The sequence below is a fragment of the Sander vitreus genome, chromosome 18 (genome assembly GCF_031162955.1).
Source record: "Sander vitreus isolate 19-12246 chromosome 18, sanVit1, whole genome shotgun sequence".
Lineage (NCBI taxonomy): Eukaryota > Metazoa > Chordata > Actinopteri > Perciformes > Percidae > Sander > Sander vitreus.
In genome coordinates this window covers 26,548,786-26,570,088 of record NC_135872.1, presented here as the reverse complement: position 1 = coordinate 26,570,088, position 21,303 = coordinate 26,548,786, and the positions used below count along the sequence as shown (strand labels likewise).

Here is a 21,303-nt window from a genome sequence, read left to right as displayed (position 1 = left end):
CAGATGGTGCGTTCAATGAAATTGGTAAACTACAGCCTCGTGGTGCATTTGAAGTTATTGTAAATGTCCTTTTCCTATCTGGTTGTTGTTTTTGTCGTTCAACAGCAATTTACTAGTGAAATAAGTTATTGTTATTGTTACACATTATTATTAAATCATTTCATTTTGACCATATGGCCTTAGCAATAAACAAGCCGTTCTTTAATGTCACCAACTGTTGTTTAGTACCCTTTTTTTTCCTTTTCTTACTTTCTTAAAAAGTATCGGTTCAGGCACCGTTAATTATGTCTGCGATTAATTTCGATTAATTAATCACAGAGTATGTAATTAATTAGATTAAATTTTTTTAATCGATTGACAGCCCTTATATATATATATATATATATATATATATTTATATTTTTATATCCATTCCCGACGTGAGATACGGAATTAAGACCTAAAGGAACACGCAAACTTATTGGGACTTTAGCTTATTCACCGTAACCCCCAGAGTAAGACAAGTCGATACATACCCTTCTCGTGTCCGTGCGTGTTGTAACGCTGTCTGACAGTTCCACCGGTAGCTTAGCCTAGCACAGAACCTGCAGGTAACTGGTTCCAACTAGCCTACTGCTCCGAATAAGTACAAAAAACAACGTAACATGAGACACAGCCATCTTCTAACCGTAAACAAACTGGGAACTATATTCTCAGAAAGGCGAAGCTCTGCTACTTCTGCTACTTGGGCGGAGTGATTTGCTTTGCAGCAAGCCTTTCTGAGAATATAGTTCCCGGTTTGTTTACGGTTAGAAGATGGCTGTGTCTCATGTTACGTTGTTTTTTGTACACGCTGTGACTCTACAAATCACAACATGTAAATAGGAACATGTTGGCGTTATTTTGTCACTTATTCGGAGCAGTAGGCTAGTTGGAACCAGTTACCTGCAGGTTCTGTGCTAGGCTAAGCTACCGGTGGAACCGTCCGACAGCGTTACAACACGCACGGACACGAGAAGGGTATGTATCGACTTGTCTTACTCTGGGGGATACGGTGAATAAGCTAAGGTCCCAATAAGTCGGCGTGTTCCTTTAAATTCCATACCAACTACACAGAGGACGTTGCATTTGCACACTTGGAATAGAGCCCTGCATGGTGTGACTGACCTGACCAAACAGGAAGTTACAGCACAAAAAGAATTATAGCACATACACTTTGTGCAGATGCTTCCATGATTAATTCATTACTTTGATACAAAAGTCCCCCATAACCTTGTTGACATATTATATTACAGTTTCAATTAAATAATGGGAACAAGCGGCAGCACTCGGACAGAACAATTCTATGGAAGGGTACATGTGGTGTGCGTAGCTGCTGAACTGATCACAAGCGCAACAAAGCTTCCCATTCTTAAAAATGCATGACACTCTGGAGAGTAAAATTCACATTGATTAAAAGACACCCTGGAGGTGTTGTGGAGAGTGGGAGCGCCTCCTCTGCAGGAATGAAAGTTCCCCCCTCAGCGGAGACCGAACCCTCTGCTGACAAACAGGGAGCGCAGGAAGCCAGTGTCAGCCACCGCCTCGGCTCTGGTTCCACTTCGGCTGGCCATAGTTCTGTTAGGGTGGTAGCAGGGTGGGTGGCGGGGGGTGACTTGAGCGTGAGGAGGAGGGACGGCCAATTGTGTGGTCACAGCTCGTAGTCAAACTTGTACTCGTGAGCCAGGTAGATCCTGCGGAAGATGAGTGCGGCCAGGGCCAGAGTGAGCACCACGATGAGGGCTACGGAGCCTGCGCGGCTTTCATCCTGAGGTTGGCGAGGAGTCGGGGCGAAGACAGGCCTGCTGGCCGGTTCTCTTCCGTCTCTCTGGCCCTGCTGGCTGTGCTGCTGGGCACGACGCTGCCGGGGGCTGAGCGGGCGGCCGATGATGGGGGCTGCAGGGGGCTGGGGCCCGTCTATTCCTGTGGCTGGAGATGCCTCTGCCTGTGGAGGAAGATGGCATTGGGACAAAACTAGGCATTAGAGGTTGAAACAGTTACTCGACTAATCGATGATGCCCACTGGATCCGGCTGCGTTGCGTTTCGTGTTGTGCTACAGCTTAGTCACGGCTCCATTGTGGCTCTAAAGTGCACTGGACATTTTTTAGAAGGGAAGCGTGTTTTTCAGCAGACATCTATACAGAGGCTTTCCATCCAATCTGACTGAGCTTGAGCTATTTTGCAAAGAAGAATGGGCAAAAATGTCAGTCTCTAGATGTGCAAAGCTGGTAGAGACATATCCAGTGGTGTAGTCTGTGATACGCAGGTATACACAGTATACCCACTAAGAAAGCTCCAGGATTTCCATATACCCACTTAAAAATGCCCAATGACATGCAACAACATACTTTCTATTATATTTTTGATATATTTTTAATTGTAATCTGTGTTTTTTTTTCTTCGCATAGGCTAAATAAAGGTATTTCCACCGTAGATTGGTGCATAAAAGTGTATCCGAATGCAGGAAATGAAGTCTTTGATGCTCAAAATAACCTTGGGGGAGGACACCCAGACCCCCCACTATGATATGCCCCCCTCCCCCAAAGGCAGATTCTGGCCCATATACAGTATATAGGCCAATATATTTATATACAGTACAGTGTACCCACTACAATACATTAGACTACACCACTGGACATACCCCAAAAGACTTGCAGCTGTAATTGCAGCAAAAGGTGGTTCTACAAAGTATTGACTCAGGGGGGCTGAATACTTTTGCATGCCACACTTTTCAGTGTTTTATTTAAAAAAAATTGAAATTCCTTCCACTTCACAATTATGCTCCACGTGTTGGTCTATCACATAAAATCCCAATAAAATACATTTACATTTGTGGTTGTAACGTGACAAAATGTGGAAAAGTTCAAGGGGTATGAATACTTTTGCAAGCGTCTGTACATAAATACAGTTTGTATAATATAGTTTAGAGCTGTTTTGCTGAAATAAAGCATTAAAGTGGCCATATTATGATCATTTTCAGGTTCATAATTGTATTTTGAGGATGTACCAGAATAGGTTTACATGGTTTAATTTTCAAAAAACACCATATTTTTGTTGTACTGTACATTGCTGCAGTTCCTCCTATCACACGCTGTCAGGTTTCTGTTTTAGCTACAGAGTGAGAACTCTTAACTTCTGTAACATCTCTGTTGTCAGTCGCACATACGCAGTAGCTAGGTAAGGATTACATGAGCTAGCTCCAAGTTCGGCCTGTACAAGGCAGGATTAGCCAGGAGACTTCTTGTAAATGAGGGCGCACTTCCAACTTTGCGTGGAATACCTGCAGAACAGGGATATGTAAGTAGTTCTATACAATTCATTTAGTAGATTAGGGTTAATTTGTGTGTGTTGTAGCAGTGTTTTGCCATTGTGAAAGAGCTAACATGCTAGCGCTAGCATACTAACGGTTAGCCCCCTAGGCGTTTCGGCTAGTGACGTAAAAAGCCGTGCAGATTTTGAACAGCTCACCCGGAGACTGCAGGACACATTCAGAAACCTTATCTCACTCAAAACAGCATGGATGTTTTTTTTTCAAAAGTTTGTATGCGTGTGGAAGCACCAGAGACACAAAAGAACACCCCAAATCCCCAAAAAAGGGATTTTTTTCATAATATGGGCAGTTTAATACACATTTTCAGCTCATTTGAATGTGTGTAAGAGATACTATGAGGCTGTAATTAACTCTATTTAATTAGCCCACTGTCCTATCCCACCTGATCTTTTATTTGTAGCCTACTTACTGATAGTGGCACACATCCACATTAAGCCAATAAAATCTATAAATGCATATTTTTCTGTCTCCGTTCCACCCCTCTGTCCTCACTCGGCCGGCATTTTTCTCACTCAAAAACAGAGCTTTCGCATAACATTCACAGACCCGCCCGGTGAGGCTTGGGGACAGTGTGGCTGCAAATGTTGGACATCTTTTGTTGCCTTCTGTGATCACTTGATTAAATGTCAACACATGTCAATTTAGCCGATCACACAGTACAGCTGTTGTCATTAACCTGTATTTATGTTGATTCTGTCAGACAATGCTGTCCTCACAAAATAATGATGTGATCAGCAGCTCAGCCAACAGCTTGGAAATGACTGCTGGTTAAAAGTATAGAATTAATGAGCTACAATCAAATCACTCATCCTCAATTAATACTCATTCCACTGTCTGACAATAGAAACGTAAAACATGTAAATGAGGATAATGAAATCACGAATTTGGTTCTATTAAAACAGCGCATTAAGATGCTTTCCTTTTATGCAACTTTATCGAAATAATAAGTCATTCATGAGCTTCCAGGATCAACACATTAAAAGCTACTCCCAGTTTCGGCATATATAGTTAGTGTTAGAGTTAGTTAAAGATAAAGTTTTGATGCTCGTGCTGATAGAATGAGTTCTCTCTGGAGGGCAGGAGACTGTGAGGGCGATGACTGACCAATGAGCAGTGCCGACGGGCCTAGCTTTTACACAGAAAATGTACATTTCACCCAATTAGAGACTGGCTGGATCAATCGGTAGCAGCTGGAGTCAAAACCAATGATCTTAGGCAACAAAGCTTGCACATACCATCTGAACTGGTAAAAAAGAAGCCACAGAACCACAGGCTTCATGCTACCATACCATACCATAGCACTATGTAATGAGAAAGCGCTGATATCCAGCTGCTTGATTTCATACAACCACAGTGGTGGTTGCTGCACCACCAATGGTGCTGCTGCAAACTCAGCATGCAGAATCATTTCCTTCCATACATATTCAATATTATTTTTGAGCTCAGTGGGACCTCAGTAGGTGATTAAGCATGCCACCAATTAAAAGGATCAATGTGAAAGATGTGTAATTGACTGCATACAGACAGCACCATGTCACCCTTTTGATTGTACACTATGGAGCTTCCGAACACCCGCTGCTCTGTCCCAACACTTAGGAGCTTAAATGGTTTGAAAAAAAGAACCACAGAATGCCGTAGACAAGTCGGGTATTCAATTATTCCAAATATTAGGAGAAGGAATCAGCAAAGCCTAAATAGTCCTTAAACTAGGTTGCATGTCAGTAAATTACATTTATTGTTCAGTGGTACATTTTTCATCAAGTCTTTGTTGATGTTATACATCACAAGAAAGCGTCAGGTTTTAGTGTCGGTTCCACAGAGTCAAAAGTCAGTGGCTTCTTTCTACAGCTATTCTTGAAAAGCACACTGTTGCTATATCATATTTATTACAATATAAGTGGCTTCTTTCTACAGCTATCACACAGGCAGAGATCCATTGTAGCGGTAGAGGATAACATTGTCTTCACAAGTAGAATCCCTGACAGACTAGAGAGAAATGGAGATATGTAAGACATGTCATATTTCCAGTACGGCGCACAACACTCCATTTAAGTCAGTGGTTCCTTAAAGGGTAACAACCGTGTTTCCCATGTTTTTGTGTCTAAGTGACTGATGGGAACAACAATTTTTGGCATTGGTCCGTTATTAAGCGAGATCGCTGCAGTCGGCAGCGGCGAAACAAGCTACAATGTAAGTTAAAAGGGCAATTGTCCAACTTGTATTTACCTTCATAAAAGTGCTCGTTTTGCCATTGACAGGCTCAGATTAATATTCTAAGTGTCTGACAACATTATGAAAAGGATTTCTAAGGCCTCCTGCACACTGGCACTGGTCAAAGTTGATCTTCTATCATCTTGAATCAGTCGGCCCATTCCCCTCTGACCTCTAGCATCAAGCATTTTCGCCCCACAGGACTGCCGCATACTGGATGTTTTTCCTTTGTCAGACCATTCTTTGTAAACTCTAGAAATGGTTGTACGTGAAAATCCCAGTAACTGAGCAGATTGTGAAACACTCAGACCAGCCCGTCTGGCACCAACTACCATGCCACGCTCAAAGTTGCTTAGATCACCTTTCTTTCCCATTCTGACATTCAGTTTGGAGTTCAGGAGATTGTCTTGACCAGGACCACACCCCTAAATGCATTGAAGCAGCTGCCATGTGATTGGTTGATTAGATAATTGCATTAACGAGAAATTTCACAGGTGTTCATAATTATGCTTTAGGTGATTTGATTACTGCACAGACAACGTCGGCAGTATTGACGGCAAAATAGGCTACAGAATATTTCGTTCTGTATTGACAGGTGCAATATTTGAAAATCTATAATTATTTAAATTACATTTATATTTGCATTTATGTCAAAACCTAGAGACTTTCAAACATCAAAATGTCATTTATTAAATGTATTTGTGTCAAAATGACATATAAACATCTTTTCGTATTCTATTTTGCCTGGAAAAATAGGCGTGGGTCCTATTTCTAGCATGCACGCGTTTTTGGCGCGGCTCGAGACGCGCCTGAGACGTGTGTGTCACGCAGACAGTGTGCAAGCTCTAACCTGTTACCATGGGAGCCGAAATAAAAACGGACATGCCACGCAGCTGACACGCTCACGCCACACAGCCAGTGTGCAGGAGGCCTAATGAGGTCAACCTTTCTGTTATAGAGTATGATCCTTTTTTTAAACATAAAAACATCCGGGAAAGTGTGTTCCCTAAAGCCACCAGTCTCCATGTAAATAAACAGTAATTTTAGCATCGTAAAATACACTTCATTCAAAGTCGACAGAAACTAAATAAAACTGAAAAAAATGCTTTGGGTCGTCTTTCCACTTTTCCAACCATCACAACTCTAGTTTTGGTTGAAATAAACACATAGTTTACCGATTTACATGTGAAAATATGTTGGCTCTATACACGCTAAAAGTATTGTTTTTTTAAAATGGAGTCTGGTGGGTTTAGCGCTAGCAACCTCAGAGCTGTTTCTGGTTAAACAGAAAGGTCTATCTCTGAAGGGATCCTTTCCATAATGTTGTCAGACACTTAGAATATTAATCTGAGCCTTCCAGTGGCAAAAACAGCACCAAATGGATGGTGAACATTTGCCCCATAGGGTTACACTGCAGCCCGGTCTGTGGCTGCTGGTTACAGCGTTTTCGCTTAATACTGGACCAATTTCAAATATTGTTGACCTATCAGTCACCTACACCCAAAAACATAGGAAAAAAGGGTCCAGGTTGAAAAAAATGGTAGTTTACACTTTAACTTGTTTTTCACGTGTCACACACCCCTGACATGTACATTGACAATAACATTGAAGTTATTATCTAGAACAGTCATTTCGTTAACTATTTTAGACAATAGTTTCAAACTTTCATCCACTTTTTGTCATGGGCCACCCAACCCCGAATATAATACATATATACACAGATGATTGAGCAGTTTTTAACAATTTTAGATTTAATGTTATTGTACTATGTTAAACTATGAAATGGTGCTCTGCAGTTACAAATATTTAACTTAAAATAAACAATGAATACAATAGAATGAATGAACACAATTAAATACACAAATATGTTTAATAGATTGCATTCATTTTCTTCTAAATTTAAATCAGCTCATATAATAGGTAATAAATAAAAATAATAACTGGTAATGTGCAATACCACAGTGACTGTGCGATCAGACAATGATGGACATCCGTTGTTAAACCGTTGGCCGAGTGTATTTTAGTTTTGTTGGTCAGCTCAGATTCAGTCCTGCCAGACTGTGTAGACTCCTGAGCCACAAAGCATCATGTTGTGTTACTATGACAACTGGCAATTGTGAGTTGTCATGTCTTTAGCTGCGGCATAACTGCATATTAAACAAGAGTTATTAATGAAGTAGTCTATATTTTCTCTCATTTAGGCCGGATATCCGTTGCCTTGGGCTTCCTTTGTGTTGGCATTTTAAACTCCGGTGGATTTCTGAGGACTATGGTTAACTGCTCCTCAGATCTCTGCAGGGTAAATCCAGACAGCTAGCTAGACTATCTGTCCAATCTGAGTTTTCTGTTGCACTAAAAAAGCTTTTGAACGTACACGTTCCACCAAAACAAGTTATTTCCGAGCCTATTTTACAGAGGCACCGTGGCTTTCCTCCGGGGCTTAGCACCGCCCATGACCATTGTGATTGGTTTAAAGAAATGCCAATAAACCAGAGCACGTTTTCCTCCCATTCCCGAATGCTGTGTGGAGCAGCCAGACCCTCCTCCAGCGCGCTTTGGAGGAGGGTCTGGCAAAGCGAGACAATTAATGTAGTGATTTTGATATTTATTGCTTTTTTGTTATGTTTTTTATATGTTTGAAGTAATAATCAATAGGCAGGACTGTTTCATGGCAGTATTTGTGTGTGTAGTATATATATATATAGTTTTTTCATGGTTTTTGCATCAATGTAATTAAATATCTTGATTTGACAGGTATTTCATTTTCTGGATAAACCGAACATTTTACGCATAGAAACTTGTTTTTCCTCAAAAATCACTATTATATTAATTGATGTCACAATATAAAATGACACATACCGTGACAGAGGATTATATCCATATTGCCCACTCCCACTGTTAACTCTAAGCTTAAGAGAGACAAGGCTCTAGACAGAGAACTTGAGATGATAGGATTCCTCATATTTGGATTTGACTGATGCATTTGCTTGATGAGCACCACATGAAATACTTTATGTCATTTTGCTTTCTGAATAAATCTAATCTAATTAACCTGAAGCCTTGACAGTCTTGCAGCATCAGAGCACTTTTGTTTGATGTTCCCTGCCACAGCAGGAAAAGCAGAGGTGGGACTAATAACATTAACGATGGCTCTTTTCCTGCTATTATTGCAATGCAATTCAGTTACTAAGTACACCTGTGTTTAACAAGTCAAAATGTCTTTTCAATTTTAGTCTCACTCCACATTCTTATATAGTTGATTGGAACTGACAGGCTAAAACATTGTGGGCTGGCAGCAGGTTATGGGCTGTCCTGTTTAGAGCTGTCACCTTCCTCTATAATACCATTTTAATTTCATTTTTTTTTATATTTGAATAGTTGACGCTCAAATGCAGCTGTTATTAATATGTACCACACCACTCAGGCTTATGCATTATTGCCAATGCCACTATAAGCATGTGGTTGTTACAAATTCTGTCCACTAGAGGGACTTCCAACATCAGGCTGGCCTTGAAGGGGACCTACGTCACGGCGCATTGCATTTCTGGCACGCCGCTCTTTTTTTTTTTTCTTTTTTTTTTTTTTTACTATCATTTTCCACCATGAGCACACAGTGACAAACGCAAACGGAGAACTCTGTAATGAACCATTATCTAACAAGTGTATTGAAGCGGCTCTGTTGTAAAGGCTAACGGTGCTCGGTTAGCACAATGACATCATGTTAGAAAGCACAGCCAAAACGATTTGTCATAAACTAGCTTGCCAAGTAACAAAAGTGTTAGCCGCGATGCTAACGGCATTGATAATTACGCCAAACGGTGCTGTCTCTACTATTTTAGTGATTTATAAGCTGTTTCTTGCAGATTGTCACATTACTTAGAATACAGCTGTTAGAAGGTAATATATGAAGTGGAAGCTAACGCTGATAGCTGTAGGGCAGCTAACATTAACTTTAGTTGTCTCCGTGAAGCTCCCAGCTAAGATCCTCTATCTCGTGACGCAGTTAGGAAACAAGAACGAGCTAGCTAATGATAACATAAGCATTTTGGCTCGGTGGATGTCAATTTTAAGGTAACTATTTCCCATCCTTCTGCTGATTTCCAGCCGCAGCCTGTCACTCCCCCTGTACTAACGTTACGTGCTCCGTGATGTTAAGACCTCACAATGCCTTGTGTTTCTCACTCCCACCAACGTATCAGATGTGACATGACAAAAGCCTTTCGTTTTCACGTGTGGGTAGGCCAAGGTGACAAGAGGGAGATTAGCTAACGTTAGCCAACATTCAAATAGTAAATTCAGCATTCGAATAGTATTGATTTTTTTTACTAATCAAATTATATTCGACTTTGGGAATTCGTTCCAACAGCCCTAGTCACGTGTAACCCCAGGGGGCAGTATGACACCTACCTGCTCAGCCCGGGACTCTCCAGAAGCTTCCTGGCCTGCAGACGTGGAGGTGTCTTCCTGGGAGGGTGTGGAAGGCTCGCTTTCTGCACCTCCGCTCTCACTTGCCTGTCTGGATGAACTGGACTCTTCCTGCATTAACACACAGGGAAGTGCAGTCATCTACACTGTGCATTGGCTCCTGTCATAGGGCTGGACAACATAACCTCAAATCATAACCTATATCATAATAATCTGTCACATATACTTTAACAACCATAAAAATAAAAAAAAATATATATATATACACAACTAAATTGTTTTTTAAATAAAGCACTGCATGATATTTTCTCTGTCATGGTGGCTTACTTCGGATGAGTAAGCTAGTAATAAAGTAATGGCCAATTCTTAAATAATAGCACATGGCCAGCACGGACAAATCAAAGCTTGGTTCAAATCAAAATTTGGAATTACCTGTAATATAATAGTTCACACAGTAAATTTAGTATACATCTGCTGCTCTTACTTTCCATTTTCTGCCGGAAGTACTATTTTCATTTACTAATAGTTTCCAATCACTTCTACTTCGTTGCAGGTTTTAAAAAAAAACATCAAAGTCAAGCTACTGTTATTGAAATTCAACGCTTCCTGCATATGTTTTAAATCAAAAGTGTAACAGAAACGAGATGGATAATACCATTTGAGCTGTTAGAAGACTTTAAACGTGAAAAATCTGCGCAGAAATTCTCAATGTTTCACTTACGGTAGTTTAACAACAATCAGAAAACAGCTAAATGGATGTTACTGGATTAATTAGAGAATAAAACCAGTATTTCGGTATTATAAGTAGTATTTATTATATTCTGTATAAGTTTTACAGATCAGCCACTAAGTGGACCTCACGGTGAGATTATTTTATTAACTGCTGTTTCCAAAAATGTACACTGGACTTTTTAGCCAACATGCATGTGAAGTCCTTAGAGTAGTAAGATGTGATCATCATATGATCGAAATCCCCAGAACAGCTACTAAATGGACCTTGTGGTGGATAAAGTCAAGAATTAACTTTTAAGTGAGTATGGCAACTGTTTATTCTCACTTAAATCATACAGCATTTAGACAATTTATTGACAATTGTAATATGAGTAAATTGAAATGGGTAAGAGATTCATAATGGTTCATTGTCCAGCCCTAACATCAAACAGGGTTCCCGTTACAGCTAGTTTGTACCTTGAAGTTGATTTGCTGGGCTAGCTCTTTAGCCTTGTGGTCCTCTGCGCTGGGGTTGCTGTTGGGGGTCAGAGCCAGGAGGGCAGAGCGCATGGAGCAGCCACACGCCTCACAGCAGAAGTCCTGGGACCTGCCGGAGAACAGGTGGTACATGGTGAGGTCATCATGCTGCCAAGAGCACCTCTCATTCTACATGTCACAGTGCTAACCCTTGGCCTAGAGAGTAGGTTGCCCACTACCCAGACACACTAGTTTACTTTCTGCAGGTCCATTATTTATTCCATCCTGTCGGCACAATAGATCTGTTGTCATGGTGTTGCCAAGTTGTGTAGCCCAGGCCTCCATGGCCAACTTATGTTAGTGGGCAAGTAAGATTTCCTGGGCATTTTTTTTAATAGTTGACAGTGAAGAGGCAGACTGGAAATAGGCAGAGAGAGACAGAGAGAGAGGTATAACATAGGGCTGCAGGATTCTTCGTAAGAATTAAGATCACGATTCTTACACTGCATTTCTTGTCTGTGAAAGTGTCCTACAAAGAAACAAAGCAAGCATATGGGCATATATTAAACATGTATTAAATACCAACATGGTCAACCTATCTCCACATTAAAAAGAAAAAAATTTCAATCCAGCCATTTTCAGCCCCATCAACCCACCTAACAACAAAGAGTTTCTGGGAGTTGGAGGAAAATACAGGTGAAAAAGGTTGCATGACCAAAACCAATCAGATGAGACAAGATGGAGGTAGCCTCCCACAACTGCTTAAGTTTCCGCGCACAGCAGTAGAGTTGAGAAGATGGACTGTTTCGTACTAACCGTACGTCGCATAAAGCTTTTTCAGTAATTTGCGGCAAAGATGGAATAACAAATACCATCTTCACTCAGATGAACAGTTAACATCAGTTCAACATCCACTTGCTTCCATTAGAGACTTTATTCTTTACAGTTACAATCTATAATGGGCACTGCTTTTTAACATGCAACAAAAGATTGGACACTCTTTGCTGCGACCCAGCCTGACGTGACAGACAGCTTTGTGGCTAATTTGATTGGTTGATTGTTAGTGGAGTTGTAGGTTCAGGAAGAGCCATGGTCTGTAACCATTTGGCTACCAAGACGCATCATGTGAGCACACTAAAATAACTTATTTCTGGTAATTTCAGTATGCAAATTGTCATCATTCATTCTTAATGAAATGACGACTTTAATCAACCAAATGTTTGTTACATGAGCTCCCATCCATATAACCTAGCTATTTCTTTTACAACGTCACCAAAACCAGCCTCAACTGCTCACTGGTTTTATGTAAACTTCAAATAAAACATACACCGGGTGAAGATTACTCTGGCCTCCATGTGTTCCCCTCCACACCTTGACCAATCCTTACACTACTAATTTCCAAGATTCAGAGACCTTCATTTAAAAAAAAAAAAAAAAAGTAGCTTGTGACAGTATTAGGTCATTTGATGAATAAGCAGGTCCCTCCACTCTATAAGTGAACAGCCTGCTTCATAAATGAAAAAGAAATTACTGTGAGTACAATGGCAGTGGTTCAGTGACTAAATAAATTACCTGTTAATTATGAACAGGCCCAACATTAATGTTCTGGCTCACTTGTCACAGTATATCAGGTTTATCTGCCACGTTAACTGAAAAATTAACTTTTTAACCAACTAGCGTGTAGAATAATTACATTTTTACTGATATATGTCACACTACCTGTATGCAATTATACGGTGGCTCATGCTTGTAATTCATACTGAAGTGCAATTAGGTTTGAAATACATGTCATGATTACGAAGCAACCTGATGTTATGCATTTGCTGCAACACCTTATCTTAAATACATAATGTCACGGCTACATGCTTTAAGGAAAATCCTGGTATTCTTCAACCTCTGTCTTATTCTCATTAATGTGTCCACTCTGTCTAGTGGTCATGCTACTTATTCTCTTCCAACCTCAAGTTTAGAGATTTGGGAAACGCAACTTCAGCAAAACAGCATACATCTGGGAAAGCAGAGCATTTTACAGAAACTGTAGTCCAACTGAATGTAAACACAGAAATTAGTCCTCTTAATTCGCTGTTGTAGCTAACCATATAATAATCTATTTTCAGGGCAATATTACGGCTAACCAAACAAGCTGCATATTCATCTGGGCACGACGGTTGGTTTACATGTGTACTGTTGCTTACTGTCTTTTGCTTGCCACAATACACGTTGTTTAGCGGAGTGCGCATTACCCAATTCTCAGTGAGTGTTAGCATGGCCCATAGTCAGATGGAAAAAAGACAGCAACAATGGACCGATTGGGTAACACTTTTACAGTTAGCCTTTCTTTTCTATGACATTTTGTTTGACCTAATTAATTAGCCTGGGTTAGTGTTCATGTCGGCCAATTTTTGTTGTTGACCAAACCAAGCTGTAGTGACTGATGAATCCGTCCCCCAGGCATCATTTTCAGTTGACAAAGAAGCTGTGGTAGGGGCTGCTATATCTCCTCTATCAAGGACACCTTCGCTGCTGTAATTGTGTTTTTTTCCCCCCTATCCTAGAATGTTAAACGGTAGAGGTGTAGATCTTGGGATATTAAAATGTTACGATATTTCTAGTCAAGGTTAAAAGTTGTCTCGCAATATCAGTACACACACACACACAAAATATACAAGAATAAAAGTTACAGTACAGTGTAAGAAATACATACTTTTTTGATTAATAGGTTGTATGCAGGAGAGAGGGACACCACAGTTATTAGATCTAAAGAGGTTAGTTATACAGGAGTGAAGCCATTTCAGTTTGTGGCAAAACCTTTCACAGTGCTCATTTTTCATTTTGTGACTTTCGATTGAATAAGACTCTCGTGATTGAAGTTTTCTTTAAAATAGTGTTAAAATCATGTTCTCATGAATCCTCCTCCATCTCGTGAGCTGGCTGTCTCGTCACACCCCTAATAAACGGTGTGGCCAGGCCATACTCCAGTGCTGACACAGCAACCCGTTCTCACTCCCAACCTGTCGATTACCGACGCTTGGTCAATGGCTCTCAGCGTCAGATACCGACGTACAAAGCACCCTTTAGCGTCTGCATGGGGACGCACCGGGCAGAGCAGCAGCTCGACCACGGCACTGTAAGATGGCGTAGTATGAAGAGCGACAACGACAGCGATTAGTATTAAAGACCTAAAATCTGCGTAACGAGGCAGGTTGGGGGGGGTAGATGGGTGAAAAAACATAGGACTTTCACCCGGGAGACCGAGGTTCGTGTCCTGTTGTTGTTCAGCGTGTCACTTAAACGTACATTTTGTAACCCCACCCATGATCTTTTCCTAATCCTAACCTAAGTGGTTTTACCCTACACATTAAAAATGATATCAAGGGGTCCCGACCCAGAGCGTCAAAATGTGACGGCAAGGGGTCCTGACCAAGCACGTTGAAAAATGGCGCCAAAGGAGTACCCAGAGCGTTGAAAAATGAAGCAAAGGGGACCTGACCCAGAGGGTTAAAAAAAAACTTATGCCAAGGGGTCCTGTCCAAGCACGGTGAGTACAATGTTTTTATCACAGTTAAAATGGCTAAAACTCTGCAAATTAGACCCATTTAATATAACTGAATTACCCCATCAAACGCCCTATGAAGAGAGGATGGCTGCCCAAAATGTTCTCACTGTGGCAAAGTAAACATGAACAAGAGAGAATTATTTTTGGAGAAGTGTAGCAGGCATCCAATCAACAGTGCGTTTTGATACAGAGCCAAATTTCAGATTTGCTGATGGTCAGAGTGTGTTGTGGTCAACACGAACAAAGACAGAGAAACAAGACAAAGAACTCAGGCATTTAAGTTACATTTCACAAAGTTAGCAGCCAGTGCAGGGGGTGGTATTGATTTTGAAAAATGTACCGTCATCTAGGTGATCTTGATTATGAAGTTATAAAGATTTTTTAGATCAAGCTGCCCATACCTTTCAGGGCTGTGTATGAATCCTGTCAAGAAACTGGCAGAAAAACCAGCTTCAAAAGCTGTGTTTATGGCATTGGCGGTTTGTTTGTATTGTTGACTGCCTCACAGTGTATCCTCATCTGACAGGTTGGCTTTTTTCCCCTCACCACCTGTGGCACATTCACATGCCAGGTCCCTGCTAAGGGTTCAGACCGCAGCGTGCACTTTTACGCTCTCATGTCATTCCTGACAGCGGGGTTCAGTGCAGTATTGCTAAAAGAAGGATCAACACAGCTGCATAGCGCAGTGGTGTGTGAAAAAAACATAAAAATGCAACACATTAAAAGGTGTCTGCGGATTTGTCTTAGGAAAGCTAATCGTCCCTTGCATCAGCTAATGGGCTGATGTTACAGCTGTGAAGAGGAGGGATGAATCATGCTCTGACGAACGCCACATCATCACTGTGGCACTCCTCAGGCTAAAGGTAGCATGGATAGATTTGCATACATTATGGTAATAAATGATCCAAATCAGTGTCTTCCTCTGGAGCCAAATTGAAATTGGATTGTATTCAAGTGAAGTTAAGATGTAGCTGGGGAAGAAGCTGGGCTTGTTAGACATTTTGCAAGGCACGGCAAATGTTCTCTTACGCCTCCAGTAATCTTGTCAGTGGACTATGACAGCTTAAACAGGGAGTCTATGTCTCCAAAAGCGGACGCCATGCATACAGGCTCTATGGTTGGTTGATGGTTGCTCACATGAATGACTGTTTGAATCTGTTTAGGTATAAGTGCTAATCATCATGAACACGCTTTAAGAAAAAAAGTCAAAACTGGAGATTTGGTTTGAAAAATCTCAGATGCATACTGAGAGGACAGCAGCATGTTTGAGATGTGTCAATCATTGGTCCAGAAAAATTCAGTGACAGAAAGGTTTTAAGTATCGTATGCGTCAAACAAAGTGCTTGTCGGACGGTCTAAAGGCAGCTAAACACCGGGCCGATAATTGGCTGTTGGACAGTCTGGCGAGGTCGGTGACTCGAGTCTGTTCGGTGTGTTCCGTGCCGTCGTCCGTTGGAGGAGCTGTCTGCCTTCATTTTCGCCGACCTGACGTGCTCAGTCGGAGACAAGGCCGTCAGGACTCACCCGGAAATGGCAAGCGTGACTAAGCCTCTCAAAATCTGACGAAAATCTTTTAAACTGACCTTTGTCGAACTGAAATGAAGACAGATTCAGCAACCGCACAGCGTACGTTTTTTTTTCAGAAACACGTTTCGGTGAACTATTTTAGTACAATATGAGATCGTATTCTGAATGAGTCGCCATTCTCATCGGTTGAAAAATCTAAAATCCAGAAGCAGCAGCCAGACCCAGGTGACACGTTCGTCCAATCAGCTGCCGGTTTTCATTTTTTGGGGCGACAATACAGATTAGCGCTGCCTGCTGTTATGGAGACGTATTACGTCTCGTCGCTTTGGTGTGTTCCGAGGCACTTTTTTGACCAACTCGGGGAGACTGATCAGTCCAACTGCCTTTTCTGCCAACAGTCGGCCGTCTGGTTGGTCTGTAACGGCCTTAACATCATCTGAAAATCCCTTTTCAATCGTGGAATCAGGGGGGGGGGGGGGGCACAGAGTTGGGTCGATTACCGGTTTTACCTGTCCGGTGTACGGGCTTAAACCAGTTTGATTTATGCAAAGAATTGGCATTTGTCATTATCACATGCTCTGGAAAAATAAAACGTAGCCTATATCAGCAACCTGTGCCGACTGCGCCACAGCGCTAAATCTAACTGTTGCAAGCAGTGTTGGGCACTACTGTTTTTGGTTTAACACCGGAGTAGTGTGGACGCGAGGCGTAACAACTTGAGGTGGTGGTGTACACAAAAATATTACAACAGCTTTCCATTAATTAAACGTTAAAAAAATAAGAGAGAGTTTGCTGTCCTCTGATTTTGCCTGAGATTGCCAAGCATGTACCTGTCTGTGACCCGCTTAATTAAGACTTTTCTAGACTGGTGTTTCAGTGGTGTCTTTCAGTCCTCCATCTCTTATCTGGCTTTATTTTTATCAATGGAGCTGTCTACATGGGCTGTGTAACGGCTTGCACTTACCACAGTCTTTATGCACATAACCACAACATTGTGGTTATAGATTATATTCAGGCCTCAAGTCTTATTTCTTTCCAAGTTATGCGTGTAACTACAGTGATTGTGCTGACTAAAAGTGGCTAACATTTACTTTATTCCTTGTGCTGTGTCTGAAATTGCGCACTTCTGTACTTACACTTGCTATTTTGAGTACATAGTGCATTCACACTGACAAAGTTTGGACAACTGCAGTGCGCTACGAGTACACGGATGCTGCACTCAGAAGATCAAAATGTTGAGTGTGAAATGCTGGACACTAATCGCTCTCAACATTCACCATATTTGCTACGCGGAAGCTACGGGACCACCAATGCATTTTCAAACTTGTGAATGTGGCGGGCGAAGAAGCTGCAGTGGTTACTATTGAAAACTGTGAAACACAAACTATACAAATGCCATTTATGCTTCTTTTTTTTCCGATAAGTACCACTATACTGCTGTCAGTTGACGGCCATGTGTGATTTGAGACAATACTATCGTGTCGAAATGTACGTACTACACAAGTGAGTACACAAGTGTACACAGTGCACTACATGTATAAGTGTACTCACAGAAGTATATGAATTGAGACACACGGTTCGATTTTACACAAAAAGCCTAACTTTGGACAAGCTCCAGTTTGGTAACATCAGTAATGGCCCATTGTGTTATCACAACTCCAGCTTGACAACATTTTCAGGCAGACATGCACTAAGTGAAACCCTGAGTTATCGAGTTGCATTAAGAAACAGTAGTGTCAAATACTGCATGTGCACTGCTCTGTGGGATGGATCTGAGGATTTGGAGCAATCTGGATTACATCACTAAACAGAAGGGGAACCATATTCTTCTGCAAGGCCTGTCACCAGTTATCTGCAGTACAAAACAAGTGTAGCACTATTCTTACTGGGGTAAATGAAGGGTTTATTTGGCAATTAATTTGACAACTTTGCCCCAGAAAAGAACTTGACAGTCAGGTAGGCCACTGTATCCTTACACTCTAATAACTATAATCACAATATATGCTGGCAGCATGTGTCCTGTATATGAAAAGTTCACTCGGGTGTCAGAAATGACTGACATTTTTCATTTTAAATTCTGAGACTTCCCAGGCTTCCACAGGGCCCTGTGTTTGGTTTGCTACATAACAAGCTAGCCAACATCTTCTGCAGTTTACTTGTCAGTCACAAACTCGGCAAACTCTGAAAAACATTTGACAAAAAATATCCTGCTGTGCAGATGCCCTTTTCTGACTGACAGCTCTACAATCACCATGGGCATGGAAACAAAGATGAGAACCCCCAAAAGAGTGCTGCCTCAGCCTCACACAGAGTAAAAAAAAAAAAATCTTTTTTTTTTTTTTTTTTCCATCAGGGAGATGGAGCAGCCATGTATTTATAGCAAAGTGCGTCTATCTCTGTCTATCTCATCTCTATGTGCTAATGAAACAGCCGGCTGATCAAGACCCCCATCTGCTATTAGAAGAGCGACTCTAGCTGGATCCTCTCCTTCTCTGGCTTTGTGTGGTTTCCTCTGAGGGAAATGTGGTGTGAAATGAAGAGGAACGTGCCCACTCATGCTCCCTCCAGAGGCCGGGTATTTTCGTGATAATGAATTTGTCATGAATTTGTAATACTAGGACTGGCTTGGGCGCACTCCTTTCCATTTGTGACAAGAGACTTTTTAGTGGGAGGCATGTCCACCGAGGCTCATGTGTTGATTACATTAAACGCTTGTATGGAGTTTGCTGTGTTAAAGGGTAACTTGGGTTTCGGTTTTTATTCCTGGACCCTATTTTCCTAAGTTTTTATCTCGAAGTGACTGAGTGAGTGATTGGAACAACAATCTTTGGTCCACTGTTAAGCTAGACCGCTGCAGTCAGCAGCAGCAAAACAAGCTATAATGTTAAGTTAAAGGTACAATATGTAACATTTCTGCATTAAAATGTCTAAAAACGACTTTACCTATGTTATTTTGTTGAGTTATCTACTTACGCTATCCCAAATGTTTCCAACAATGTTCAAACCCAGAGAAATCTGTTAGTTTATTTTAATGACACGGGACGTTTCATTTAGTCGCCTGTCAGTGGCGTCATAAAACCTTTGACCCCTCTAGTTCCTCTAACTTCAGTCAAAACACGGGAACCCAGATGATACGTTTGAGAGTAACTGTAAATCATACAATGTCACAGAAAGAATAATACTCAGTAACCGTAATACAGCTTGCTTTCTGCCACACGACATCATTTTGTCATTGAGTACATGCCACTTACAACACAGTAATACAGCAGAGACCTTATTTTTAAATTAATTTTGATATCGATCAATCCGGCTTAACGTTATGTGCTACGTTGACAATTATGTTAGCGTTCGCTCATGCTAATGCTTGGTGGGGAACATTACAAGGTTACAACATCGTTCAAAACGCTCATCAAGTTATTTTAAGTATAATTGTTTTCTCTACCCATGATTACATTTGCCAGCTGTATAGATAGACAACTAACCTACTGCTAATTTAGCCAGCTATCCCACCCTGGTTTTTCTGCCTCACTCCCCGCCGCTAAGAGACTTCAGTTGGGATGAGAGCCGCCAACAGCACCGAGGACACGACACATCGACAGTTAGCCAGCAGCCAGCCACTATCATTAACTTACAGCAATCTGAACCCAGCCAGCACAAACTCCAGCGCCGGGTGATAACGATGCTAACGGCAGTAACAGAAGGTTTTTATGAGTCGTTGGGGAAACAACCAAATCGCCCCAAGCGTGCGAGTCTGGCTGGCTGCGGTGTTGTGCTGAAATTCTCCCCCCTTTAGCGGTCTTCTTTACAGCTAAGTTGACCGACAAATGGTGACTGTCCTGCGGCAACAACGGTTAAGTTTAGACACCAAAACGACTTAATTAAGTTTAAAAAAAGGTGAAGGTAGGGAGAATTCCGGTAGCAACAACCTCCAGCCATCGGACGTAAAAGTTATCCCATGGATGTAGACGTATCCTCGGCCGTCGAGTACCTCGGCCAGCCCCAGCCACAAAGTAAGTCTCTCAGCGGTGTTGAGTAACGTTACAACAAACCCGCAGAAAATTACATATTCTACGTTTAAAAGGTTATTGCGTACCTTTAATTTACATCCAAAAAAAGTGCTTGTTTTGCCATTGACATGCTCAGATTATTAGTGGGAATGCTGTTCAACAGCATTCCAACTATTGTTATTCTGTTCTTTATTATTAAACCCTCTTCCGTACGTTTTTTGGCTCTCCGTAACTTCTGCATACTTTCAGCTATTAAAACCATTCAACTTGTAAAATGTTCAGCTCTTTCAGCTAATGATGGGACTTCTTCAACTTTTTTTCTACTATTTATACTATTTTAAATATTAAGCTTTTTACCACTTTTTTTTAACATTGAAGTCAATGAGAGCAAGCTTCAAATCCTTCAAATCCTCTTCTGCTTCAAAATGTATCTCCTCTTACATTCTTTCACCTACAGACGTGATTCAAACTTTAAACTGTTTACAAAATATTCAGGTATTAGGCTTTGGCTTTTTAGTTTGACATTTTTTACAGTTTTTGTGAAAAAAAAGTGTACATTTCAGGAAATTTGATCGATTAAACAGAGTGTGTATGTAGCTTCTTAGAGTGAGTGATGTCACAGATCAGAGTGTGGAGCTTCGAAAAATTATCTTTGTCTTTGCTCTATAAACTGCTCTCACACCCACAATATTTACTTGTCATAAACAATTTATACATCAAAACGTAGGTATTTTTGTCTAGTTTCCGCCAATGTGCTCAGTTATGCAATACATATTTTATATATATATATACTGTTCAGCTCTTTCAGCTAATGATAGGACTTCAACTTTTTTCTACTATTTATACTTTTTTAAATATTAAGAAAGATTTTCAACTTTTAAAGCCGACAATTCAGTTTAGCGCCAACTTTTAACTTTTTAATGAAATTCATACTTATTAAAACGATTTCCACTTTTTCAACTACTCTCACTACTTCAACTTCTTCTTACGGATTTAAGCTATTCATCCAGTTTAGCTTTAGCAATTCAGCTATTCAGCA

General features: G+C 41.0%; 1 protein-coding gene across 1 annotated transcript in view; it reads right to left on the bottom strand.

The window, feature by feature from the left end:
• Positions 1-249: 249 nt before the first annotated feature.
• The window catches only part of ube2j1 (ubiquitin-conjugating enzyme E2, J1), a 56,495-nt gene continuing 35,441 nt past the window's right edge, over positions 250-21,303 (bottom strand). Inside the window, exons 6-8 of the mRNA XM_078274141.1 lie at positions 11,175-11,304; positions 9,969-10,097; positions 250-1,963 (exon numbers count right to left, since the gene is read on the bottom strand). Of these exons, the coding sequence (XP_078130267.1) occupies positions 1,670-1,963; positions 9,969-10,097; positions 11,175-11,304 (553 nt within the window). The 3' untranslated portion in view covers positions 250-1,669. The remainder of the gene's footprint in view (positions 1,964-9,968; positions 10,098-11,174; positions 11,305-21,303) is intronic.